At 51.6% G+C, this 26,408-nt stretch overlaps 1 protein-coding gene across 2 annotated transcripts; it reads left to right on the top strand.

The window, feature by feature from the left end:
- Nucleotides 1–422: 422 nt before the first annotated feature.
- On the top strand, nucleotides 423–18,824 carry IFT27 (intraflagellar transport 27). Of its 2 annotated transcripts, XM_077914650.1 has the most exons (7): nucleotides 437–800; nucleotides 7,295–7,374; nucleotides 7,754–7,813; nucleotides 8,872–8,931; nucleotides 10,910–11,027; nucleotides 11,988–12,097; nucleotides 18,601–18,824. In XM_077914650.1, exons 1-7 carry the CDS (start codon nucleotides 767–769, stop codon nucleotides 18,697–18,699), a joined length of 561 nt encoding a protein of 186 aa, XP_077770776.1. In that variant the 5' UTR covers nucleotides 437–766; the 3' UTR covers nucleotides 18,700–18,824. The 2 variants fall into 2 exon arrangements, with proteins under 2 accessions (XP_077770777.1, XP_077770776.1); XM_077914651.1 differs by lacking the exon at nucleotides 8,872–8,931 and having other exon boundaries at nucleotides 423–800.
- The last annotated feature ends 7,584 nt before the right edge of the window (nucleotides 18,825–26,408 follow it).

Genomic DNA, 26,408 nt, shown 5'->3' on the forward strand with positions numbered 1-26,408 from the left:
CCCGCGCGCCGGACCGGCCCCCTCGTGGGCGAACTCACTTCGGGAAGAGCGGGGGGAGCGGCGAATCCCCCTTCCTCCCGCAGATGGTCCGATCCAACCTCTGACCAATCAGAAAGCTTCTCTTATCACCGCTTCTGCCCAAGGAGATTGGAGCTTCAAGTTCGCCAACTTTCCGGCGGCGCGGGGGGCGGGAGGTGGTAATGATTGACATCTCCTGTGACCATTCGCCAAGCGGGATGAGCTTGAGGCGCAAGTACCACTGAAACTGTCTGTCAAAGGAGGGCTGTTAGCCCCGCCCCCTCCTCCCATTGGCCTCCGAGAGCCCTAGGGGTGGGAGCTTTTTGTGGCAGCCAATCGCGGTTCGGCGAGGAGGGGGAGGAGGAGGGGCGGGCGGGCGGGGGGTGAGCGGGAGTGCGCGGGGCGCTCGGGGTGCGCTGGGGCCGCGCGCGGGCTTGCGGGGTGTCGCTCCCCCGCCCGCACTGCCGGGGCTGGGCCGGGACGGGAGCCGTGTCGCCTCGCTCGCACCTTGCAGGCCGCCTTCTGAGGCCGTGAGCCGGGCCCCGTCTGGCGCTCCTCCGCGCCCCCGCCGCAGCCCTAGCGCCCGGGAGCCGCCCCCAGTCCCGCCCAGAGGGACCCCACGGCCCCGTCCCCACCGCGGCCACAGGCCTGGGGAGCGCCCCCCCGCCCCCACTCCCCGTCCCAGGCAAGCCCCCAGCCTCTCGCAGCCGCTCTCGCCCTCTCTGGTCCGTGGAGGTGGTTGGTTACCATGGTGAAGCTGGCGGCCAAGTGCATCCTGGCAGGTGAGTTTGAAATTTACAGTCTCCGGAGCCCAGAGACTTCCTAAGTTACGGAGAGCTTTTGTTCACGTAAATTGCCTACCTCCTTTCCCTTTTTTTCTCTTCCAAAAGCGAGTTAATGTAATTACTGATAGAGTAAATTCCATTAGGGTGGGAGAATTATCTTCCAGAACACACTTTGTGGTTCCAGCTGATTTCCCCACTCCCTGCCCTACTCTGAGGTCACCTTCTCCAGTTTTTGAGCTGTGGTCAGGAGGAGTAGACTCCTTAAAAAAATAAAAAATAAAATAAAATAAAATCAGGCTGTAAGTGCTGCATGTAAACCATGTGCTGAATCCCAAAGTCAGGCATCTGGGTGACTTCAGAAGTCTTACTGGTGGGATTTTTTTTTTTTCCCCTGACACCACCCTCTTTGATAACAGAGATGGGAAACAGTAATGTACAGTTGCTCCAAGTTTGCAACAGGCCCATGTGTGTTGCCTTTAAGAGCCAGGGTGCCGCCTCACACTCAGGAGGACATGAATGTTGAATCCCCCAAAGGCAGGAATCTTAATTTTGTTGACTCTTATGTCTCAAGCAATTTGTGGAATGAATGGCAATGTGGCATTCACATTTGTGGTTTTCCCTTCGTGTAATGACTGTACATTTAGGAAAACATTTGCCTGGGTTTTGACCTGGGGCCCCTGAACACACATGTACTTTACTGAGTGTTTAGTGCATGCCAGGCACATGTCCTTCATCCATTCCCCTCACCGTCGCACATCGCGGCCGGTGCTGTGTCGTTCTGCTCTTACTGAGGCACTGAGAGGTCAAGTCTCTTGCCCAAGGTCACCCCCTTGGTGATGACGTGAAGGAAAGGAAAGTCAGAGGCAGGATTTCAGCCCCCAGACCTGCCCAACTCCAAAACTCTTCACTTGTGTTACCGTTGAACCTGCAATCTCTCCAGGGTTCCCTGACCAGCTCAGGAAAGAAATGGTAGGAAACTATAGAGAAGGGATGCCTGAGTGGCCCAGTGGTTGAGCATCTCCCTTTGGCTGAGGACGTGATCCTGGGGTCCCAAGATCCAAGTCCCATATCAAGCTCCCCACAGGGAGCCTGCTTCTCCCTCTGCCTGTGTCTCTGCCCCTCTCTCTGTGTGTCTCTCATGAATAAATAAATTTTTTTAAAAAGAAAGAAACTATAAAGGAAGAAGAGATTCCTTTTTTGATTCATCTCTTCCAGGCTGAAATGGATAATATTTTTAATGGTTTTTCTAATTTGAAAATAAAATGGTCATAGCAGAACGATGACTGACCGTAGTAACTCAGATCACACCAGAGCAAAAAAATCAAGGGTTGTCAAGAGAGGTCCCTAGTTTCCAGAGCGCCAGGGGAGGCAGTATTGTGTAGCAAAAGTAATTCTGGCTTTTCCTCTTTGGCTGTGTCATCTTGGACACAGCATTTCTCTGAGCCTTAGTTTCCTTGTGGGAACTACAGTTTTATTTTCTGAAGTTGTCTATTTTTCTATGGGCTTCTTTTTCTAGCTGTTCTTTCTCTTCTTTTTAAATTCAACTTCCATCATGGGACTAACTTACTGAGCACCTTCTATGTGCCAGCACTGTGCAAGAACCCTCAACACAGGCATCTCAGTGAATCCTCACAAGAACCCTGCGGGAGTTACTGTCATTCTCATTTACAGAGGGGCACCTGAGGCCCAGAGAGGTTAGGACACTGGCCCTGGATCACACAGCTGGATGCAGCAGGGCTGGCATCCAGACCTAGGCGATCTGATTTCCAGGGCTTTGTTTTTAGCTCGCAGCTGTACTGTCCCCAAGCCCCGATTCTAGACTCTTTGCCCCTCTTTACATCCACTTCCTCAGGCACTGTGTCACCTAATTTCAGCCACTGCCTGAATAAGTGATTCTTGAACTCCAGCCTAGTCCTCAACTTGAGGGCCTGAGGGCATTTCCTCTTGGAAGTTTCCAGAAACCAAAGAGACCTCAGCATAATGAATCAGGTCCCCTCACCACCACCCACCAAATTCTCATTCTCTACACCATCCCTACCACCTACACCTCCTCACTGGTTTTATTTTTCCTTTCCCTTCTGTCCTTTAAATTGAGTTTATCTGTCCTTTTTTCTCTCCTCTAACTAGTCATTGAGGGACCAGATACTCAAGTGCTTGTTCATTCCACAGATACGTGTTGAGCACCTGCTATGTGTGAGTCACTGTGCAAGGTACAGAGGGAATACAGGGATGAACCAGGCCAGCCCCTACACTCGTGGTAGTGCTGGGATGTGCAGAATAATTTATAATCCAACAAACAGGAATAGAATACCCTTGGTCTGCCAGATACCAGAGAAATACTTCAAGGCAGAGCTGCTAATTGTTCTGGCTCAGATGAGGAGGGATTACAACCCTTGGCATTTATCTGTTTTATTTACTTAAGCAATTTAAATATTACTTTATATACAAGAGGCACAGTACATGTTAGCTTATTAAATCCTCCTAACAGTTCTATGGGATAGGTGCTATTATTCCCATTTTGCAGAAGTGGCAGCTGAGGCTCAGAGAGAGGTCGCTGGCCCATGATGACATAGCTAGTAAGTGGTGGAGCTGGGGTGTGTGCCTTACTAAGTACTAGGATTTACTATCCCTTGATGGAAGCCAGAAGGTTGCTCTGATGCTACTGGCAGAGAGCCTCATGGGAGAAGACAAGAGGGAGGGGATGGCCTTCAGAGGCTGTGGCGGAAGGACACTGAGCCTGGCCTGGCAGAGGATTTGGACTTGGGCCGGGAGACCTGGAAGAAAGTTACCTTTGAGGGATTCTCAGAGAGCAAGAAAGTAGGTAGGAGTGTAGGGCCCAGATTTGGTGTAAGGGGTAGCCGGAGAGCAAATTGAAAGTGGATTCGGGTTTGATGGTAGAGGGGGTACACCATAGAAGGCATCCTTGGTCAGTCTTGCGGGAGAGCGTGACAGGATCAAACACTATCTTGGAAAGATCCATCTATTGGTGCCGACAGGGTGGGTAGAGCAAAGAGAAAAATGAAAAGCAGAAAAGGGCAGATGGGGAACACTTTAGGCGAGACCCAATCAAGTAACCAGAAAATACATTAGGCATCTTATTATATGGAATTCGTTCAACAGGGATTGGAGAACTGGAAAAGCAAGAAGAAAAGATTAAGATGACACAGAAGTGGGAGATAGAGGTTGGGTTGTCAGAGGCTTGAGGAAGAACCCCACAGAACTGGGATCCAGATCCCCGAGGAGGGGGCATGGCTCTGCTGGGATGGGACCTCAAGAATTCAGTCACCCTGTGATGCCACCACATGCCATGGATCACTAGGACCCAGTTCCCCCTGGCAGAGAACTGGGCCGGGAATTCCCATAGGATATGACCAAATCCATTCCGGGCCATCCTAAGAGTCTGGGTTTTGAGACTACTCTTGTTACCGGTGCTATAGAAGCGAGGGTCCAGGCGAAAAAGGAGAACCTACGTTAGGTATTGCACCAGTGAGATTCCATGTGGGGCGTTGATCAAACAGGTGCTAGAGACCTGGAAGGATGAAAGGAAATCAGCAGCTCAGGAGGACCCTGGAGAGCCGAGATGCAGATCTCTGAGAGGGGGTGCACCGCTCCCTGATGCTGGCATCTCTGATGGGGAATAATAAGGCTGGTCTACGAGTGCAAAAAAAGGCAGACACATTGGAGAGAAATAACTACCTACTGCTGGGGTGAAGGCCATTGCCAGGGTTCTGCTAAGAGAGACAGCAGGCAGGTGGGAAAGGGGCAGGCCCATCCCCTCCCCCCAGCTGCCAGTCTTTCTCTAGAACTCGCACTGGCAGAGCCGGACAGGAAGCCCCCGGCAAAGAAGACACATGTTTGCAGAGTCCGGGCTCCTGCATCACAAGACAGGGCACAGAGCCCAGGTTGAGGTATGAGTAACTAGTGCGGTGTCCGCAGCGACAACAAAGGCAGTGCAGGCTCGAGACACAGCAGAGGACATCAGGAGTGAGGAAAAGAGCACAGGGCATGGGAGGAGTGAGGAGACGCCGCCAGAGGTGACCGGGTCGAGCCAGGAGGCATGGGCAAATGGTGACGTGAACAGAACCAGTGCAATGGGTGAGCAAGAGCCGGTGGGACCTGGACGTGCGACACGAGCCTGGCTGTCCACAACCAGATGGGGTGAAGGCCCAGCATTCTGGTGGAAACATCCACAGGTTGTCGCAGATGCAGATAAAGCATGGGAGAAAGATCCCAGCCCGAGAAGTGGGCTTCAGGGGAAAGAGAGTGATTGGGACAGAGGGCCAAGGACAGACCCACAGGAGTGGCCACTTCAGAGGCAGAAGGTGGGAGAACCAGACCCGTGTGAGGACAGCCAGGGCCAGAGCACTCGGGAAGGAGGGGGCTGCTTTGGGGCTGACTCATCCTTCAGAGACGCCAAGGAGCATGACAACTGAGAAAAAAGCCATCAGACTTGGCAGTTAGGAGGTCACAGGTGACCCTGCACCGTGCCTTTGCAGGTGTCACCGTCTCTGTCAAGCAGTGCCCCTCCCTGCTCCCACCCCCACTCAACATCGCCCCCGGGGAAGTCACTGATGAGACTGCTCGTTCGTTTCTTTCCTCCATGCGTCCTCGGATGCTTTGGTTCTCAGCCTGTGCTATTCACTTTTGCACCTGTCATCGTGTTGCTCTGCAAAATGTGTTTCTCAGTCATTCCCCTTCCCTGTGCTGGATCCCTCCTCAGCCGACACCCGAGGCTTTCCATAAGTGTGGGTGACTCTGACTGACGGTCGGAAGAAAGATTTATGAAATTAACTAGAACAAATCTGTGGGGAATTTCACGAGTAGGAAGAGCCAATTTCCAACTGGATTCAGAAGCAAAATTGGAGTCAGGAGGGTGGATGCAGTCAGCACAAGAAGGAAAAGGATACGCTCTGTTTGCCCAGAGATGGATGGGTCCCCAGCCGCCGTCCAGCCTGAGGACACCCCCGATGTCAGGCAAGGCTGCGCTGCTGGGGGCCTGTGGCGGCCGTGTTAGAAATGGGTCAGGAGTGTCCTCTAGGAGAGGAGCGGATTCGACAGGGAGAGTGAGATGTTGGAATCCTGGGCCAGTTACCCGGCTTTCTCTGAGCCTCCAACTCTTCATCTGCCAAATGAGGTTAATGACAGTCCTGGTGTGGGGGTGGGGGCTGGGAAGGTGGGAACAGGGGATTGCGTGAATGATTCCCTTCTAAGTCACAGTGGTAAATAGAAAAGCAAGACTGAATAGCTCACTCAGTCCTGGAGGAGTTTGCAGGAAATGAAATGCCACACGTAGTCAAGTAATTGTCTTGCAAGAGAAAATTACAGGTGGGAATAGTCAAAACTGAAAAGTGAACAGAGCAGCAGGCCATGGAGAAGTCAAGTGAAGAGATGCGAGGAAGCCGACTATAAAACAGTGAAGGTGAGGCGATCACACCAAAGGATACAAGTCAGAGAGGCACACGAGTGCAGTGGTGGTTTTGCTGAGGAGCCAGCGGGGGAGAGAGCAGAGCACAGGTGTTCTGAAGGAGCATCGTGGCCCAGAAGATCTTGCAAATGAGAACAGTGTGGAGTCACAGAAGGCTGAGCAGAGCCATCCGTAGGGAAGGTTGGGCCAGGGAGGGGGCAGGGGGGCAGTTAGGGGTGGGCCTGGAGAGCCTGCAGCACTCTTGGGGGCAGGGGAGGACCTCCAGATTAAATTGCTCCCAACCCGACAGTCTCACGAAAGGTCCAGATCTCAGACTGAAACTATGCCATAAACCTTCAGTTTGGAGATACCAATTTATGGGGCTGTTGACTCATGATGGAAGGCCAGGGAGATAAACTGCAATAGGGAGAAGGCGAGTATGGAGGAAAAGGTAGCCGTCGCAGAGAGATGTGGAGAGGCCCCTGGGAAAATAAATCCGCAGTGGTCTCAGGCATAGGGAGCTGGGGCGGAACGTAGACTTGGAAATAGATTTCAGCTTGATGAATTTAGCACCTGACTTCTTGCTTCCTGCAAATACAGAAACCCTCCCAACTTCCACAGCCCTGTCCTAAAAGAAGCATGCAGGTCCTAGGTATGGAAGCTCTAAACTCGAATTGGTTCTGTTAGGCAGGTGAGCCTATAAGACTGAACAGGTCACACCCCTTTACCTTCAACTTCAAAGTAAATTCAAGTTTGAAAGTGAGAGTTTTTCCCCATGGGGTGTGTTCAGTTGGCAGATATGTCAGTTCTGTTTTTCGTGCTTTGAAGCCCCCCCTTAAGCTCTGTTAGCTTTTGGGTCAGTTCTTTCGGATGAAAGGATTACCCTTGAAGAATTGCGACTGGGCTTTGAATACTGGTCTCATGGACGCGTGGCCTTGCCAGCCACCTCACAATTCCCAAGAGAATCAAGTCCCTTTTCTCTAAAAAGTCATTGAAGTTTCTGGTTTCTAACTAGCGTTCTGGAGTGGGAGATTCTCCAGTCAGATCAGGACAGCAATGATGATTTTCTTCTTGTCTGATCTCACAGGGGACTCAGCGGTGGGCAAGACCGCCCTGGCACAGATCTTCCGCAGCGACGGGGCCCATTTCCAAAAGAACTACACCTTGGTGAGATGTGGGAGTCATGGGCTGGCTGAGGCTTTAAGAGAGAGGTAATCATCCCCTAACCCTGAGGGAGTGACTTTCCAGAATTCCCTAAGAGGTCTGATGAGAAGCTGTTTGAATGGCCACGTAGAGATCATTTTTCCACAAGCCACAGGACATGAGGCTATCTGTGGAACAGATCACCTGGTGGTTGGCTTGGTCACCATGACCAACTCCTCTGGACTGGGAGTTGGCCAAGGCTGGTTGGTCCTGTCTGACTTCTGCACCAACAATGAGTCCAGAATACATCACTTGTGCCTCCTGGGCATCGAGTGAGTGTTCCTATCCTGTAACACGCCTCTTGGGGCGCTCTGACGCTCTTATTCTTGGTTTTCCTCGGCAGACGACGGGGGTAGATTTGGTGGTGAAGACGGTGCCAGTCCCTGACACGGGGGACAGTGTGGTAAGTGGTGCCCTTGACCCAAGAGAGCTCAGTGCTCTTCCAGCTGGGCCCAGAGTCTCCATGGTCAGCATCCTCCCTCCTAAGAGGGATGCAGTACAAGGACTTGGCCTAGGCTCCTCTGAGCACTTGGGAAGAGTCACTGACACAGGCCAAAGAATAGGAAGGAGGAACTGGGGATATGGGCCCTGCCCCCACAGAACTGACATAGTATCGGGTTCCTGACCTGGGTCCTTCTCTGGGAATCCACAACTCTGGAAATGAAATCGCAAGGCATTATGTTTGTAGTAGTCTCCTGGAGAGAAGGTTAAAGAATCTCCTCCTTCTTAAAGAGGTCCGTGAGAAAACACAACCTTAAGTACTCCCGATGCAAGGAGAAGGGAAACAGTGAGCTAACCAGCATGTGACACAGATGACAGCACTGACCTACAGACAGCCTGTGCTGGGGTCAGAAGCCAGCCAGGGGGCATCCCGTGCCCCGGGGGAGCCGAAGGGGGAGACTTCCCTGAACAGCAGTGTCGGGGAGGGGCTCTCCCGTGGGCTGGTCCAGGGGCAGGAAGGGTCACCCTGTGCCCTGGGTCCAAACCGGGGGAATGAAGGCAGGCTGTCCTACTTTAAAGGCTTTCTCCAGGCTTACTCAGTGACCTGCTTTAAAAAGAATTGTTTTAAGATTTGAAAATCAATTTGGTTAACAAAGTGCAGAATGACCTTTTGGAAACCAGAGCACTTGTCAGCCTGTTTAGCATTCTGTTCTGCCAGGTGGGAAGTCAGCTTGTTCCTGGTATTTTTGCACTCAGGGTTAGGAGAGGTGAGCTGCCTCGCAGAAAGCGCTAGTTGGTGTGGGAAACTGTTGCGCCGCCTGTCCCAGGCTCTTGGGATCGTTCCTTTCCCCCTCCTCTTCCTCTAGCCTCAGGGAAGACTTCAGGGAAGACGTAGCGGCTCTATGGAAAATGGGTGTCTCTCGCCACTAAGGTCTGCTGAGCTGAGTGTCATCTCGGTGACCTGCGGCCAGAGATTTCCCTCCGCGTAGACTCTCGCGGGACATGCCTTTCTGGTTCTAGGAACTCTTCATTTTTGACTCTGCCGGCAAGGAGCTGTTTTCTGAGATGCTGGATAAATTGGCAAGTAGAATGCGATCTTTTTCCTGACTACCACTACCATCTTCCGTCAAAAAGTTCCACCACCCCCACCACCCCAACCCCCCACGCTCTCCCAGAGATGTCACTGCAATCTGGCTGCCAAGAGGAGCTACCATGGCGGAATTCTTTAAGCAGCAATCTTCCCAGCCTTGGGACTTGCAGCTTCTTGGCCAGTAGGACTGGCTCATGCATGTGATTCCCCCCTCCCCCCCAGCTCTGGAATAGCCAGGTTCCAAATGTGCCCGAGCTGTGTGACTCAGTCCCCGAAGCACTCTGGGCTCCCCTTCTTTCTACAGCTCCCTCCTGATGGTGCACTTTCAGCACTCCCCAACCTCCAAGGACAGGAGCAAACATTTCCCTCCCCTCTAGGGGGCACCCTGCAGGCCCCGCAGCAAGGCTCACCTCCTCCCACCCTCTGGGCCCAGCCTTGGGGGTTTGCTCTGGGACCTGCCCCTGCTGCCTCCCAGGACTTGTCTTGCCCACCCTGCCATCCTCGCAGGATCCAGCTCCCTATACCTTCCAAGGTAACAGTTCCGCTAATCTGGGCCAGTGAGCTAATTAGAAGATTTGAGCTCTCCAGAGCCCTCCCCTGCCTTTCCAAGAACGGCTACGTTTTAATAGAAACTGTTTTCTGCCCCTTTTTTGTTGTCTAAGAGAAATAGATCTAATGATAATCATTTCTCATGGGTTTGACTTCATGCATCATCAATCTCTGATGCTTACAACGTGCCTGCTGTGTGCACAGCCTCTTGCTGGGTGCTGCCCTACTGGGCAGAAGGGAAGATGTGTCTGTGCCAGCCAGAGTCACATGGTACCAATCGGCTCACACCCTGCCTCCAGCCAGCCCTGACTCAGGGCTCCCGCTCTGGCTTCACCTTGATCCCAAGCCTATCCTGGGTCCCCTCACCGAGGCCTAGAGGAAGGAGGTGTCCCCCGCGTGTGGAAAGGAGAGGTCGGCCGTGGTTCTAGCAAGAGTTCTTGAGTTAGTCTGCGGAATGATGGTGTGGGGGGTTCATCAGTTTGGTCAAAGTGACAGCATAGGCTTGGGGTGCAGTGAGCCAGCTCTCCAGAGCCAAGTCTGGACGGCCTTCCAAGGACAACTCAAGGAAAAGGATTCTTCCCCACCCCTTGAGAGATACTGACACACCAGAAATAAACCAGGCTGTAATTGTGCAGGATGGGGGTCCCCAGAGACTGAGGCATGGCGAGAGCCTCATGCACCAGGACGAGCATCACAGCCTGAGCAGGGCTATCCTGTGCCCTTGTGCCAGACAGTAGGACGACGTCCCAGGACTCTGAGCGCCCCTGAAGGCAACCACCCCAAGAGCATAGCCCTGGTTCTTAATTGGGACAGTGAGCCCTGTCCAGTTGTCGGTCTGGTTTGGATTAGGCTGATACACTGCAGGAGAAGCAGAAAGTGCCCTTTGCATTTTGAAAAGCCAGCCCTTATTAAGAAGACGCCAGCAAACAAGCTTCCAGGGGCTGGCTAATGGAAGAAAGGATGCCGTTTTAGGCCTCAAAGTAGAAAAACAATAACTGGCATAAGAGCTAGCCCTCGATAGGAATATGACAAAGGAGGAATGAATGAAACCAGTGGCAGGCAAAAGCATTTCTGGGTAGAAAAAAAGCCCTCAGTCCTGCCCCAGTCATTAAAGCATGTCTGATCTGGCAAGTCAGTTACCATCTCTGAACTCAGTAGGGGCATTGAGACCAGCCCTGCAAAGTTGGGAGGTTCTCAGCCATGCACCCAGCCAACAGCCTGGCCTCACCACCAGCCCAGCCTTCCCGTCAGTTCCCATGGGTGAATTGGTTTCTCCTGTGGGTGGGCTCCAGTTTCTGACTCCCATCCCCATTATAGTTTTTCATACCCCCACCCCCACCTTCATTATTTCCCTCGGAAGACCAGCCTAGAAATCGCTTCCACTGTTACTGACGTGCTCATCTTGTCCCTCTTGCACAGTGGGAGAGTCCCAACGTCTTGTGTCTCGTCTATGATGTGACCAACGAGCAGTCCTTTGCCAACTGCGGCAAGTGGCTGGAGAAGGCTCGGTCACAGATGCCAGGCACCTCGCTCCCAGGTAGGAGCTGCAGTCACCTGTGAGACTTCCAGCAACACCTCTGTCCCTCAAGTTCATGAGCGCAGGGTCATTGCAGAGGTAGCTATGTGTGCAACAGAGGGTGCGGTGCCCCTGGCTTTGAGTACAGTGGCCTGGATTGTTTAGTGGCTCTGCCTCTTAGCAGCCACGGAAACCTCGGTGAATTACCACACACACCTCTGTGAGTCTGTAAAATGGGCATGATGATGCACCCCACACCCCTTACAAGGTTGTGGAGAGGAGACTCAAGAATAATGTGGGGAAGGTGCTGTGATGTGAATGAGTTTTTATTTCTGAAAGCTAGCCCCGGGGATGAATTCCTCATTTTCTCCTATATGTGGGGCACAAGCAAACATTCAAGTCCTATTGTCACTTCTGAATGCTTTAAATCAGTTTATTTTTCATCCCTATGTGAGATCAACAAATTTCCCTCATTAGAGACCAGGGAAAGCAATCTCCAGAGATGGGCTCAGAAATTAGCTGCAGCTGATGCAGCTGGGAACGGTTCTAAATTACCTCTGAGTCCCTGACTCTGAGCCCAGTCCTTAGATTAGTATTAATGACCATTTTTAACGTTTGCTCCATGTGCTAGGAATTATCGGCAATGCTCACATAAATTTGGCCCTCACCTTGCAGCCCGAAGGAGACAGGGCAGACAGATCTGCGTGAAGTCTGGAAAAATGGCTGAGCAAAAGCAGCGTGTGAAAAGCAAAGCCCGGCTCTCCCACGGCCCTGAGGGTTGGGGTGGGGGGCAGCTTTGGCGGGGGGCAACCCTGGAGCCTCTCTCTCTCCCCAGCTGTGCTCAGCACCTCAAATGAGGCAGCCTCCCCGCAACAGTGTTTCATACCCCTCAAAATTCATGTGCTGGCTTTTTTCTCTCTCCAGCTGCCCTCCCAGGCTGCCACGGTTAAATGAGATGCTTTGGTTGTTTCTTTTGAGTAGGTGTGTTAGTGGGGAACAAGACAGACCTGGCCAGCCGGCGAGCAGTGGATTCAGCTCAGGCCCGGTCGTGGGCCCTGGGCCAAGGCCTGGAATGTTTTGAAACATCCGTGGTAAGTAAGCTCCAATTATTCCGTAGCCAAAGCCTGGAGTGGGCCTCTGCTGGAAGTGGCTTTTCACGGGACCTCAGAGGCATCGAGTTGTTTTTCCACCATATGCAGAGTCTAATTTGGAAACTGATGCTTACATTCTTAGTCTAAAACGTTTCTCAAAATAGCAGAGTTCCCTCGTGCACTACAGTAAAGCAGATCAGTGGCCCGCCCTGGAAATAGTTGTATCTCAATTAATGAGAAATACAAGTGCATTGGGTCTGATTGCAGTGACCCATGGCAGGTGCCTGAGATAGTGTGGGTTACAGTGCCATTGGAGCATTACCTCCTGGATCCTCACATTCAATGCCGGGAGCCTGGGTGCTGGTCCGTAAGCCCCACTTCCATGTTGAGGACGTGACGTGACTTGCCCAGGGTCATATGACTGGTAAAGAGTTGAGCCAGGCCTACGATCTGTGCCTCCCTGTGTCACCTTGCTGCAGCCCAGGGTCATGCCAGGCCATAAGGTATCTTTACAGAGTTAGCAGGAGCCCCTGTAAAAGGGGACAGCCAGCAGGATTTCCTGCCGGCCCCTTCAGAGCACTGTATCACGATTCTGGCCATCCAGCATCAGGGAACCCCCTTCCTCAATTCAAGACTAGGTCCCAGCCTCCCTGCAGCCACGGTGCAGGCATGTGACCCCCGTCTGCACCAATCAGACACGTTTGTGTGAGACTTCCCAGAAGGGAGCAAAGTGACAACTTGCTCCTGCAGGAGCAACCCAGAAACCTCCATCTCAGAGCTAGCAGGGGCCAAGGTGCTGCTGTAGTGCCCCTCCGGAGGGATGGTGGGGAGACATGCCAAGCCCCACACAGCGGAAAAACACCCATGGGCATCACTTGGACCTCCCTCCTGGCCTTGTGGCCTCCAGGCCTTGATTCTTTGGCTCTCCAAAAGAGCCAGTGGGCTAGTTAATAGCCTAGAGTTTGTATTCTGTTCGGGCTGTAGGTGCTTCTGTTGCCACATTTACAAAACGTGGCAAATGCTGTCATTCAATTGCTGTGTGGATGTGAACTTTTTAAAATACCCCAAAGTGGTGGGCTTCCTTGGGCAGCTGTAGCGGGTAGGGCAGGTGCTCTGGCTGCTGATGGGGGTCGCAAGACTAGGTGGGGGACCCTTAGCATGTTCATGGACCTGTTCGTGCCTTGGCCCCCTCACCTCTAAAATGGGAATAAGAAAGTATTTTCCTTATTGAGTGACAAATGTTGAGAGTTAAGTCAGATGGTGAATACAAAAACAGCGCGGTCTGATGCAAAGTCTGGTACGTAGCAAGCACCCTATAAACGTTTGCTTTGTAAGTGTAACCATTCCCCTAGCAATCTTCTTTATACTATTGTTACTTAAAAAGTTTTGTTTTCATAAATCACACAAAGATAAAGGTCCCTCTTGCCTCTGAGGCCCAGTGATCACAAGTGATAAGATGTTTTTTTAAGATTTTATTTATTTATTCATGAGAGATACAGAGAGAGGCAGAGACACAGGCAGAGAGGGAGAAGCAGGACTCGATCCTATGACCCTGGAATCACACCCTGAACTGAAGGCAGACAGGCAACCACTGGCACCCAGGTTCAAATACTAAATTAATGAAGTTCAAATTAGCCAGCTTTTCCGGGTGAGAGGGCTTCTCATCTTGTACACACAAGCGCACCTTTGCACCAAGCATATGCAGTGCTACCCACATCAAGCCACATTTTACTATTCCTCCTACCTCCATTCACATTTGTGAAATTGCCTGCTCACCCCAGTATCCCATAGTCCCCAGAACTCTTGATGGAGCTCAAAAATTAACGCCCACCCCCAACACATGAGTCATCACAGACCACTGGGCTGCGCGATTAAACTCTGTGTAGGTGTTTGTTGCTACGCTATTGAAACGGGTGGGTATAAATTATGCCCGAGGAGGCTGCAGTTAAGCACTCGGTATTAACTGTGTAAGTTAACTAGTCCCCCGAGTTGATGCTAACAGAAGCACCACTGGCAGCTCGGTTAAGAAAGCTGTAATTAGAAAGGAAATATAACCCAATGCTGCTTGAGACGCAGCCAAGCCTTGACACCTAGTGCCCGGCTCCGCTCACCTTACGCAGCGGCCACTGTCCTGCAGACCGGGAGGGACCCACGTGGTCATTTGACTTTTCTCTTTGCTTTTCATTCCGTCTCCAGAACTTATCTTAAAACTGGAACTTGGTCCCCTTTGATCCCCCTTCACCTGTGTCCCCCACCACTCCTGGCAACCATCAGTCTGCTTTGCGTTTCTGTGACTTCCTCGGTTTTTTCGATTTCATATATAAGTCAGAAGATGCAGTATTTGTCTTTCTCTGTCTGCCTTATCTCACTGATAAGGCCCTCAGGGTTCCTCCACGTTGTCACAAGTAGCAAGATTTCCTCCTTTTCGTGGCTGAATAATACTCGATTGTGTCCATGTGCATTCCACAATTTCTTTCATTCATCCACTGATGGTTACTTAGGTTGTTTCTGTGTCTAGGCTATTGTGGATGATGCTGCGGTGGACATGGGGGTATGTCTGCAAGGTAGTGCTTTCATTTCCTTTGGATATTTACCCAGTAGTGGAATTGCTAGACTGTATCATAGTTCTATTTTTAACATGGTGAGGCACCTGCATGCCGTTCTTCACAGTGGCTGCACCAGCTCGCATTCCCATCAACAGTGCACAGAGGTTCCTTTTTCTCCACATCCTCACCGACACTTGTTAATCTCTCGTCTTTTGGGTAACAGACATCAGGTAACCTGACGGGTGTGAGGTGATGTTTCCTTGTGGTTCTGATTTGCATTTCCCCACTGATGAGTGGTGTCAGCACCTTTTTGTGTGCCCGATGGCCACCTGGTGGAAAAATGTCTATTAGCTCCTCTGCCCATTTTTAAAAATCACTTTTTGCTGTTGAGTTACCCAAGTTCCTTACATATTTTGGATATTAACCCCTTCTCAGATGTGTGATTTGCAAATATTTTCTCCCATTCCATAGATTGCCTTTTCACTTTGTTGATTGTTTCTTTCGCTATGCTGAAGCTTTTTAGTTTGATATAGTCCCATTTATTGATTTTTGCTTCTGTTGCTTGTTCTTTGCTGTTATATCCATAAAATCATTGCCAAGTTCCATGTCTAAGAGCTTTTTCCCAATTTTTTCTGCTAGGAGTTTTATGGTTTCAGGTCTTAAGGTCAAATCTTGAATCCATTCTGAGTTAATTTTTGTGAATGATGTGAAATAGGGGTCCAGTTTCATTCTCTTGCAGGTGAATGTCCAGGTTTCCCAGCATCATTTATTAAAGACATTAGGTTTTCTCCATTGAGTATTCTTGGCTCCCTTGTCAAATACTAGTTGCCCATGTACACAGGTTATTTCTGGGATCTCAATTCCATTCCATTGGTTTTTGTGTCTGTTTTTATTCCAGGACCATTGTGTTTTGATGACTTCGGTTTTATAATATAGTTTGAAACGGGGACAAGTCACGCCTCCAACTCTGTTGCTTCTCAGGATTGCTTTGTCTATTTTGGGACTTTGTGGTTCCTCTGGACCTTTTTTTTTTTTTTTAAGATTTTATTTATTAGAGTGTGCACACGCACACAAATTGGGAGAGGGCAAAGGGAGAAAGAGGGGAAGAATCCCAAGCAGATTCCACACTGAGCATAGAGCCCAAAGGGTAGGGGGAGAAAAGGGGCCAAGCCAAAAGCATGGGTCAAACACTTAACCAACTAAGCCACTCAGACGCTTCCTTCTTGTATTTTCTAACACCATTCGATATTTGACATTTTCAGACCAAAAAATTAAAAAACATTTTTTAAGCAAGCTAAAAAAGCCCCCATTCATTACTGTAGGATAGTATTAAACACAAGCAAGTTCAAGAAGGATCTGTGTGGAGGACTCCTCTTGCATCAGGGTGAGGGAAGGGAACTGACATTTGTTGAGTGCCTACTGTGTGCTAGGTATTTGCACACATTATCTGCTGCTGAAGCTTCTAGCAGCTGTATAAGACAGCCTATCCTTGTCTTATGGAAGACGAGCAGACTCGGAAAGGCTGGGTAGCTCTAGCTGGTTGTTCAGCTTTTGAGCGGTTGAACCAGGTCTAGAATGCCAGTCTAAGCTTGAGAACCTTCTGGCCTCCCACAGAACCTACTTAGGGACTCTCAAGGGCAGAATTCTAGGCCAGATGGAGCACTAGTCTGAGAACCTGTTCTAAGGAACCTGTTCTTTCACACAAAGCAAACATACTCTGTAGTATGTCAGTGAGATTATGATTATTTAACAAAATGATTCCTGTCATCAGCAAACCCTCTTAATGCATTCAGAAAATGGTTCAGTTTACATCTGCTACTTCAGGATGCTCCCTGGTATGTACAGAGGCTCATCTCCACCTAAATTCCTTACTTTTTATGTTGCATCCTCCCCAGATCTTGCTTTCAGGAGTTTTAAGATTCATTTGGAAATCCTTGTGTGTGTCCTATGCAGGCCTCGTTCTCTTTCCACTCATTACTTAACTGTGCTTTCAACTAGTGTAATTTTTTTTTTTTTAAGAGAAGGAAGAGGGGCAGGAGCACAAGGAGAAGGAGAGAGAGAATCTTAAGCAGGCTCCGTGCTGAATGTAGGGCTCAATCCCACAACCCTGAGATCATGACCTGAGCCGAAATCAAGAGTCAGATGCTCAACCGACTGAGCCACCCACGCGCCCTCTCACCCTGGTGTCCCATTTTTGGCACTACCTAGGACATTATGTTCTGTACCACCAAAGGTGCCTTGCAGATGTGACTGAGTGATTTATGTCTGGCTGCAGGGCTGATGGCTTTAGTGCGGGTGCTCATCTCGGCTACAGGCTGCCCCCTCGTTCCTTAGCAGCTGCACCTCTGTTTCTGCTCTTGGCTAACTTGTCCTGTCCCCCTCGGGCTCTCCCTTGCTAGAAAGTGCAGGTAACGTTCTCCATGAGAACTGGTTTCCATTGTGCGTCTCTGTCTCCCCAGCTGGCCGAGTGGAAAGGCTGCTCATCTCCAGTTGGGAAACTCAAACCCGAGGCTGGGCTCTATACACACCAGCTGCACGCCTGGGCTATGTACTGCTCACCCAGGACACAAGGGCCGTGAGCTGGATGACTTCAGAACATTTTTTCAGTTTGGAAATCTTTCCCTTTCGTTGAGATGTATCATTGCCTCTTGTCAAAGCTGTGCTTTTGCCAGCTGCCAAGGTTTGTTCAAAGACAGATTCTTGTGCATTCATAGCTTGAGCCTCCCTCCTCAAAGTGGTGGGTTCTTTGTTCTGCCAACTTATTTCGTAAAAAAACAAAAAATACACAGGTGCACACAGAGAGAATGATAGCAAAGCTGAGAGGCTACCATCTTCCTTCCCCTAGAGCTTGTCCATGCTCACCCTGTGGCGCTGGGTCTTCCCACCCTGTAGAGTACATTTGGGCCAGTTCCAGGACCTGTCTAATCTCTCAGAGAACAGGAAGTCCTTTGGGCACCTTTAGTCGCAAAACACTCCTCTCAGTTATGAAAATGCACAGTGCCGGGTGACCAAAAATTCCTCACGACTTCAGCCGTGCCTCCTCCCACACCTACGGTGGGAAGAGCAGGGCCGGGCCGGTGGTCAGCCGTCCTGCACCCGCCTCCCCACCCCCACACCCCAGCCTGCAGCCTGTGGGAGAGGGAGCTCAGGTGGCTTTGCTGAGACCTGCCATGACCCCTCTGGACTTGGCTGGTGTCCCAGGCTGGCACCCCGGGAACACTTCAGTAATGCCCTTCCCTGGCCCATGGGCAGAACCCTCCCACCTGCAGCTTCTAGGTCACAGGTGACATCTCCTCATCCCTCCTGCAGCCTCGGTTCCTGGCCCTTTGTTCTAGATGGGGCCCAGCCCCCTCCTGGAACCTGGCCCTGGGGAGTCCCTTTAGGGCAGCTCCAGGCTGGCTCTCCTGCTCCGCCCACCAGCCAGTCCCTCTCCTGGCTCGGCCGTCAACACAGCCAGCCCCGGTCTGACCTCAATTTTTCCCCCAGGCCTGGCTCCAGCACTGGCCTGAGCCTCTGGGCCTTGGGCTTTCTCTTGGAGCCACCCACTGAGCTCGAGGTGAGGGAGAGGCACCCCAGGGCTCCGCGCCACCACTCTGCTGACCTTTGCTGACCACTTTGCTGATCTGGCCTCTGGAGCCTCCATCAAAACTGAGAAGAGTCTCACTCTACATCCTGTCCCATGTGGGGCGAGCATGGCCGAAAGTACAGGCTCTGTAGAAACATCTCAGTGCAGACCCAGCTCCGAGGCTTTTGTGAGGCTTTGGGCAAGTTACCTTAACCTGTCCATGTATCTGTTTCCTTCTTGTAAAGAGGGCAAGGGGGTAGCCAGCCCCACCTGCGGAGGCCAAAGGAGGCCAGGCCTGTGTGGCCCCTGACGTAAGGTGAGAGGGAACATACACCGGCTCCCTGTCCCAGCAACGCAGTAACACCCCCAACTTCTTCACCTTGTCTCTACAGAAGGAGATGGAGAACTACGAAGCCCCCTTCCACTGCCTGGCCAAGCAGTTCCACCACCTGTACCGGGAGAAGGTGGAGGTTTTCCAGGCGCTGGTGTGAGGGCCCCGGGGAGGCTGGGGATCTGGCCATGGCTCCGGCTCCTCCGGGATGAGAGAAGCTGGAATTGCCCTGCAACCTCCAACATATCCTGACAGCTCTAAATAAAATGAGAAGATGTAGGAGCAGCAGCAGCTCCTTCGTTCTTGGCCGGGGCAGCGCTGGTTCCGTCCTGTTCTTTGGCCACCAGTCCCAGCGCAGCCCTGGGAGTGGCGCTCAGACCTGGGGTGGCCCTGCAGCCGCGGGGGCTGGCAGCTGGCAGAGCCGGTGGTCTGCGTCCTGGGGGGCCTGCACGGAGAGCACAGCCCGCGGCGGGCTGCTCGGCTCGGACCTGGCCTCTAAGGGGCCCGGGCTGCCTCCTCCCGGCGGGTGCGGCTCTGCTGCTGCTGCCCAGATGCCAGGGCTCCCTTGCAGTGGCTGCTGTCCCTGTCCAAACAGTGTCCTCTGCTGGCCCCCTCAGGACCTCCTCCTGAGTGAGGCACCCAGCCCCTCCCAGCTGCCGGGAACCCCGAGTGCTCAGGGAGCCGACAACCAGGCCACTTGGCTTTAATGACCGGCCTCTCGGAGCCCGGCGGCAGTCATCATTCTTTGCACTAAGCTTGGTCTTTTCCATCCGTTCCTGCTGCCAGATTAATCTTCTTAAAACATCGCTTTCATCGTTTCACTCCCCTGATGAAAGAACCACAGAGGTTCCTCATTGCCTTCTACATCAGGGCCGTGGGCTATGGTCTGGCACGGGAGGCCGCCTGTCACCATTCCTGGGGGCCTCGGCTTCCTCCAGCCCCAGTGCCCCAGGTGGCTTCCCCGTCACTCGCTGTCGGGTGCCACCCCTCCTGCCTCATGGGAGACGGTGGGGAACGGGTTCCATGCAGAGTGCCGGCTTCGGGAGTAGACCGGCCTGGCTGTGCCCCAGTGATAGTGATGATCATGAACATGACTGGCTGCTGCTCACGGCCTGCCGTGTCTCTACCTGAGCTGAGCACATGACCTGTATCAGCTAACTTCATCCTTACGATGTAGCCTTCCCAGCCCACTTCTACAAACAAGGAACCGGAGTCAGAATTCAGTTGGTGAGCCAAGGGGTGGCAGAGCCAGGATCTTGGACCCAGAGCCCTACTAACACCTACTGTCCCCTCAGCAACCCCCCCACCCCCCGCAGCTTAGCCTGGCCTAGAGCAGGTGGAGGTCACCCATCTGGCAAGGGTGGTGGCTAGGCTGCCCCTGGAGGTCATCACTCACCAGGAGAAGTACGCTAACGGGTGAAAGGCATCGGGGGACACACGGTGGCACCCCGTTGGGCCTCGTAGCTCCTTCCCCTCCTGGTCACTTCCCACGTGAGCTCACAGTAGTCTAGTCTCCCTGCTGAGTCACTCTCTCGGATGGTGGCTACTGAGGACCTACAGTGTGTCCAGCGTTTCTCTAGGCACCAGCAAGGCCAAGCTGCTGGTCTCGTGTCACGTGGCCCACAAGGGAAACCTACAAAAAACAACCAAGGAGCTGTAGAGGGGGCATTTCTGGGACCCACAGCTGTGGACAAAGATGTTAAGAGATCACCAAAGGCAGAGGCCAGACACCTTCCCTGGGGCGTAGTGGCAGGTGACAGCACTGGCCCTGCTGCCAGGAAGCGCCCTGTGCTCCCTTCCCTTTGTATAGACAGCGGAGTGGTCGGGAGGAGGGAGTGAGGATGTGGTGTTGGTGCGTGGGTACCACCCCTGCTCCTGCCTCCGCCCCAGAACCCTGCAAAGCAGAGGGCGCTGCCCACCGGAGACCTCGCTGCCCTGCTGGATGCTCGCTGAGCCGCAGGAGCCCGGTGCCAGCCTCAGGCACCCATGCCCTGGAGGTGTGCCTGCCCTGGGGGTTCTGGGGGGAGAAGCAGGAAGAACAGGTACCCCCAACTCAGGTGTGCATGACCCTCAGAGGGCTCATGGAAGGACCCACCTAGAGCAGAGTCATTGGGCCCCCAGGCAGATCCTGAGCAAAAGGAGCTGCTTCCCAGCTGGAAAAGGTTGGGGCCTATTCTCCCTCCTGGGGAGGTGCCGGCCACGGAGGAGTCTCAGCCCCAAAATGACCAGGCACCCATCTCCACGGAGACGTCAGCAGATGGAAGCAGACCAAGAGCCATACGAGGGAAACAAGCAGCCCTCCCCCGAGCCCTCTGCTCCAGGGCAGCCCAGAGAGGAGGAGACATCCCTGCCCACCCCTCCCCCCACAGAGGAGCTCTGAGCCAGGATGGGGTTTTGAACTGGCCCAGTCTGAGTTCTGATAAGCGAGAGCCCCTGAATTGTGTGGGATCTCCCTGCCATGAAGACCCAGCGGGAAGAGGGGCTCAAGGGAGTGTGACAGGATAGAGCAATTAGGAAAAGTAAGGTGGTCCAGATTCTCCAATAAACATATCAGGTAAATAAGCAATCAAGATCATTTCAGACCATGCTAAGTGCTATGCAGACAATAAAATGGAGCTGTGATCAGTGCTGGGGTAACCGGGTTAGGTGGGCAGGATGGACTCTGAGGAAAAGTGACGTTTGAGCTAGGGCCCCACAGCCATGTGACCCCCTGAGGGATGAGCCATTGGGCAGCAAGGACAGCAAATGCAAAGGCCCTGAGGTTTGAACAAGCTCAGAATGTCCAAGAACTGACGGCCAGCGAGATGTAGTCTGCTGTGGGTTGGGAAGAGCAGAAGTAAAGCACAGAGGCCATAGTGGAAGGCATTTGGGGTTTATTGCAAAGGCAATAGGAAGCCAGTGGAAAACAGCGTAGCTTTTATGGACTCAGCGCCCCACACTATTTGGGGAATCTAGTAAGTGATTACTAATGGCTTCACTTGCCTAGAGACCCCATTCTCAGGGAGCAAACATTTATGAAATGCACAGTAGGTCTGCAGACAGCTTCAGTCAGCATTTGCTGAACACCTACTATGTGCTGGTCCCTGTCCTAGGAATGGGGATTTGTCCCCAAGGAAAACAAAATACATGCATTTTGGTACTAAAATGGCGTACTTTAAAAAAGAATATTAGAGACATGTCCTGTCCCAAACTGGGGTGGCAATAAGCACAGATTCAATGAAGCTTAGGATGGAAAGAGTATTCTTCTAACCCAAATCTGGACAGGTTTTGCCCATCCTGGAGATGTAGAGAGAAGCCTTCAGTTTTGCCCCTGCCTGCCCCATTCCTGTGTCCATGTCTCTACAGGGCCAGCTACCTGCTGGAGGTAACTGATGTTGTCCCCCCCGAGGAGCTCAGGTCTGGTGGGCAGGGAGGGTTTCCAGGGACCTTGCAGGGAAACACCTGATGCTAGCTGGGGAAGGGCATTCCAAAGGGAACAGCATGTGCAAAGGCCCTGAGGTATGAAGCTTGGACCCCTCTTGGAAACTGTGCATGCAGAGCAAAGGCAAGGAGTGAGGGGTGCCCAGCCGGTGAGAGCTGGGGGGAAAGACAAACAAGAGCATGGAGTTTGGAGACCAGGTAAGAGATGTTACAGCACTCTGGCTGAGAGCTGATGGGGCGAGGTGGAGACCAGGCTTTGTCCATTTCCAACATTAGCAAAAACTTGAGAAACCTTGTATTTTCAGCCCAACTTAGAGTTGTCTATCCCCCCTCCTTTCTTCAGAGCACCAATTGATTTTTTTTCTAATGGGTTATCCTTTATTTACTTTAGAGACAGAGAAAACAGAGAGAGAGTGACTTCTCTGGGTTGCAAATTGTTAGTGATGGAGCCTGGATTAAGAACTCCAGCTCGCCAGCCCTCTGTGGATTTTATGATATTTATGTATACAGTGCCCGCTCACCCTTCCGCTCTGCCAGTAAACTGAGCTGATAAATATGAGGGGGATAACAGCTGAGCGCTTGTTTCCATCCTAAAAAGGCAAGAAGCCTGGGAAGGCTCATTAGGAGAAAATATCAAAGGTGCAGCATTCAAGTGTCACCTGTGACGGGAGCGGGGAACATGCGTTCTTGGCAAAAACCATTATGTAACTGGTTCTTGGGGCGGGGGGGGGGACTCAGGAGCAGAACATGGGGGCAGGAGACCAGAGGGACCAGACAGTGTCGGTTCCTGGAGGGCAGAGCCCACGCCTGATACTCTGCAGGTTCTCTGGAACTAGAGCCAGGGCTGTGTGTCTGCAGGCGAAGCGCTCACCCTCTCTGATGGCCAGCTTCCCCACTCATCAAACGGACATAACAGCGTCAACCTTACCAATTCCTGCATGTGAATTAAGATACGTCCAACCCTTTTTGAAAAAAAAAAAAAAAACCTCCTTTTGCCAGACATGGCATAGAGTAACGCTCGGTGCGTCCGTAGTAGGTGATCTCTAGGCCTTCTTTGGTTAACTGTGGCTTTTTTATAAGCATAAAGGTAACGTATGCTTATTGCAAAAACAAAAGTCAGAAACAACCGTAAAGTATAAAAAGAAAATGGAAATGATTCAGATCCGACCACCCAGAACAGCCACCACTAACATTCTGGTGTGTGCCCTTCCATCCTTTTTTCTTTTGCATATAAAATTCCATGTATATTTTTTAAAACCAAAAGAATATCATAATGCCATATATGCTTTTTGGGATTTTTCTCTTCTCACTTAGCAATATCTTCTGGACATTATTTTAGGTCAAAAATATACTTCTATACGATCATTTTCTTTTTATTTTTTTAAGATTTTATTTATTTATTCATGAGAGACACACAGAGAGAGAGAGAGAGAGGGAGAGAGAGACAGGCAGAGGGAGAAGCAGGCTCCATGCAAGGAGCCCGACGTGGGACTTGATCCCGGGTCTCCAGGATCACGTCCCAGGCTGAAGGCGGCGCTAAACCGCTGCCCTTATTTCTTTTTAAATCACGAACTTTTTAAAACACGCGCAAAATCAGGAGAGCGTGATGGATACTCAAATAACCCGGCAGCCAGATTCAGAACTTGCAAGATTTTGGAGTGCCCAGGTGGCTCAGCTGGTTAAGTGATTTCTGTTCAAGTCGTGATCTCAGGGTCATGAGATCAAGCCCCATGTCGGGCTCCATGCTCAGCGGAGAGCCTGCTTGAGATTCTCTCTCTCTCTCTCCCTCTACCCTTCCCCCCACTTGCTCACTCTTTCTCTCTCTCTCTCTCTTAAAATAAATACATAAATCTTAAAAAAAAAAAAAAGTGCTCGCAAGATTTTGCCAGCATTGCTTCTTCCTTTTCTCCTTCTCATTACTGTTGTAACAGTTTAAGACAAATATCAGCCCTCCTGTCATGTGTCTCTAAACCAATCGTGAGGCTACTTTCACACCTGATAAAATTAACAGCCATTCCTCAGGAGCAGCTAACACCCAGTCAAGATTAAAATTTCCCCAATTAGCTCCAAAGGGCTCCTTTCTAGTTGGTGTATCACATGGTCATTTTTAATGACCCCCTGTTATGGGTTCCAGGTTTCCAGGTTGTCACTCATGAAAAGCACTGAGGGCAACATATTTGTGAAGCCCTGTCCAATTATTATATTCTAGGACAAATTCCTAGAAGGGGACTTTCCAGGTCAAAGCCTATGCACTTTTTGGAGGCTTTTAATAGCATTTGACAAATTGCCCTCTAGAGCAATGGTACCAATTTGCACTCCCACCAGCAGGGACTGGCGTCCTGGACAGCCTTGGGTTGTTAATGAAAGGAAATTAAAGGGAGAGAAAGCAGGTGGGGAGAAAAATAGAAGAGGAGCTGGAGGGAGAGGGTGCAGAGAGAGGGGAGATGCAGAGGTCTGGGGTGCCAGCAGGGTACCCCACACCCACATCTCCCTCCCCCACCGCCAATCCCAGGGCTAGCCTGCCCAAGCCTGAGAGGAGCTCAGAGAGCCAAGGATCCCGGCCCACCGGCAACTGCACCAGATTAAGTCCTAAAGCAACAATTCAATCGAGACCGAGAACAAAGCTGAAGCAAAGACTCTTCGATCCATTCTAATTAGGAGCTGCCTTTCTAGAGAAATCAGGAGCAGGCTGCCACGGCTGAAGGGGGAAAAAAACTGCAGCCCAGCTGTGCTCAAAGCTTATCTGTTTTTCTAAAATCCCAAGAGCTTTGGGCACTGAGCTCACAGTCCAGGGGGCCCTGTTCTGAAAGTTACAGGTTGGACTTGGGCAAGACTTTTCCCCACCAAAGGCCAAGGGGACGTTCTGTTCTTGCACCTGCTCGGGGAGCTTGGATGTGAGAGGCAGTGGGGAGGCCCACACGGGACACATAGTAGGTAACTACCTTGCTGCTGCTGCTGCTGCTGCCACCGCCTTTTGGTTATGGCTTAAAAACTAAAATTTATTGCTGGTTTGAGAAGAGTAAATAAAATTGAGATACATTTGAGGCCTGGCCCTACACACAAAAATGGAGGTCGGGCTGGCTGTGGCTCTTGCAGGCTGGGTAAAGTTGGGGCATCACTCTGTAAGGGGACGTCATGATGGTTTGCTTGCCTTTGACTCACCCCCTCAGTGTCCCTCTGTGGAGTATATAAGCCGTCAGAGGAGAACTAGTCCAAGGATCAAAGTTATCAATCCTCAAATGACAGAGCCATCCCAACTGAAAGCACTGACTACTTGAGTAGGGTGAGTTCATGGGTTTAGAACGAGTCCAGAACTTTCTGAAGTGCTGTATCATTCATAAGATGATACATAAATTAGGAGCACCCAGGATCCAGGTCATGGTGGATTCTTGCTGGTATAAAAGGAAGTTTTCAAGCAAAGATCAAGAAACCATTTCGTGAACAACAGGCGGTGACTCATACACTATCTCAATTTTATTTTGTACGGCAACTCTTCGAAGTGGACATTTTGCACCCAATTGCACACAAAAGGAAACTGACTCCACCAGGTGATGGGACTCACCTGGCAAGCAGGAGTCAGAACTCAAACCCGGGTCCCTCCGACTCAGGCCTCTTTCCGTGACTTCAGGCTGTCTTCTTGGCATCTGGGAACCTATTCTGTCCCCAACCCTTTGTGTCTTCATGGATTCAATGGTGGCTCCCTTTCCCGGGGGCTATGGGGACTCCGGGGCCAAGTGGAGGCCCCAGCAGGAGGACTTGGCCCCTGAGAGTCCCGCTTTATGCCAGGATCTCCCCCAAGCTTCCCTCAAGCTCTTTCCTCTCATTCGACCTTTAAAACAACCCAGGAGACCAAGCCAACATCCCTCCTTAACGGCTGAAGACACACTGGGGTGTGACCTTGGTTCCCAAATACGGCTTTCCAGGAATGGCCACAGCTACCTTTGGGGACCTGTGAATCTCAGAAAACATCTCAAGGAAGGTTGGTGCTGCCCCCCACCTTTCATCTGAAGGAGCCCTGGGGGGGAGGCCTGAGCCCCAATGAGTGACCCCTGGGAAGTAGCCCGCCACGGCCCAGAGAAGACTAGAGAGACCTGACTAGGGCCCAGGAGACCTGGGTTCAAGTCCACCCCATCCCTCAGCAGGAGGCCCAAGTCTCAGGGGCTTCTGTAACGACAAGCTTGGACTAACCATCCCGAAATGTCCTGTGGTTCTAGCTCCTTTGTTTCTCCACACACAGCAAGCAGGCAAGGTGGCTTATTGACCAGCCACAGGCACAGGGACAGTGTGTCTCAATTCACCTGGGCCTTTTGAGCACCAACTACGTGCTGCACCTACTATGTGCAGGGTCTTCCAGGAAGAACAGGATTGGTGAGGCCCCTCTCTTTGCTCACGGAGCATACAATCTCGGGAGGGAGAGACAATAAGCAAGTTCACAAACACACACAAAAC

Source organism: Canis aureus, chromosome 11 (genome assembly GCF_053574225.1).
Source record: "Canis aureus isolate CA01 chromosome 11, VMU_Caureus_v.1.0, whole genome shotgun sequence".
NCBI lineage: Eukaryota > Metazoa > Chordata > Mammalia > Carnivora > Canidae > Canis > Canis aureus.

What these genes read in the sequence shown, in the direction of transcription:
- IFT27 (XM_077914650.1), top strand. Translation starts at nt 767, where the DNA reads ATGGTGAAGCTGGCGGCCAAGTGCATCCTGGCAG. An exon ending in GGCCAAGTGCATCCTGGCAG is followed by an intron (nt 801 to 7,294) that starts GTGAGTTTGAAA and finishes CTGATCTCACAG; the next exon opens with GGGACTCAGCGGTGGGCAAG. An exon ending in CTGACACGGGGGACAGTGTG is followed by an intron (nt 7,814 to 8,871) that starts GTAAGTGGTGCC and finishes TTCTGGTTCTAG; the next exon opens with GAACTCTTCATTTTTGACTC.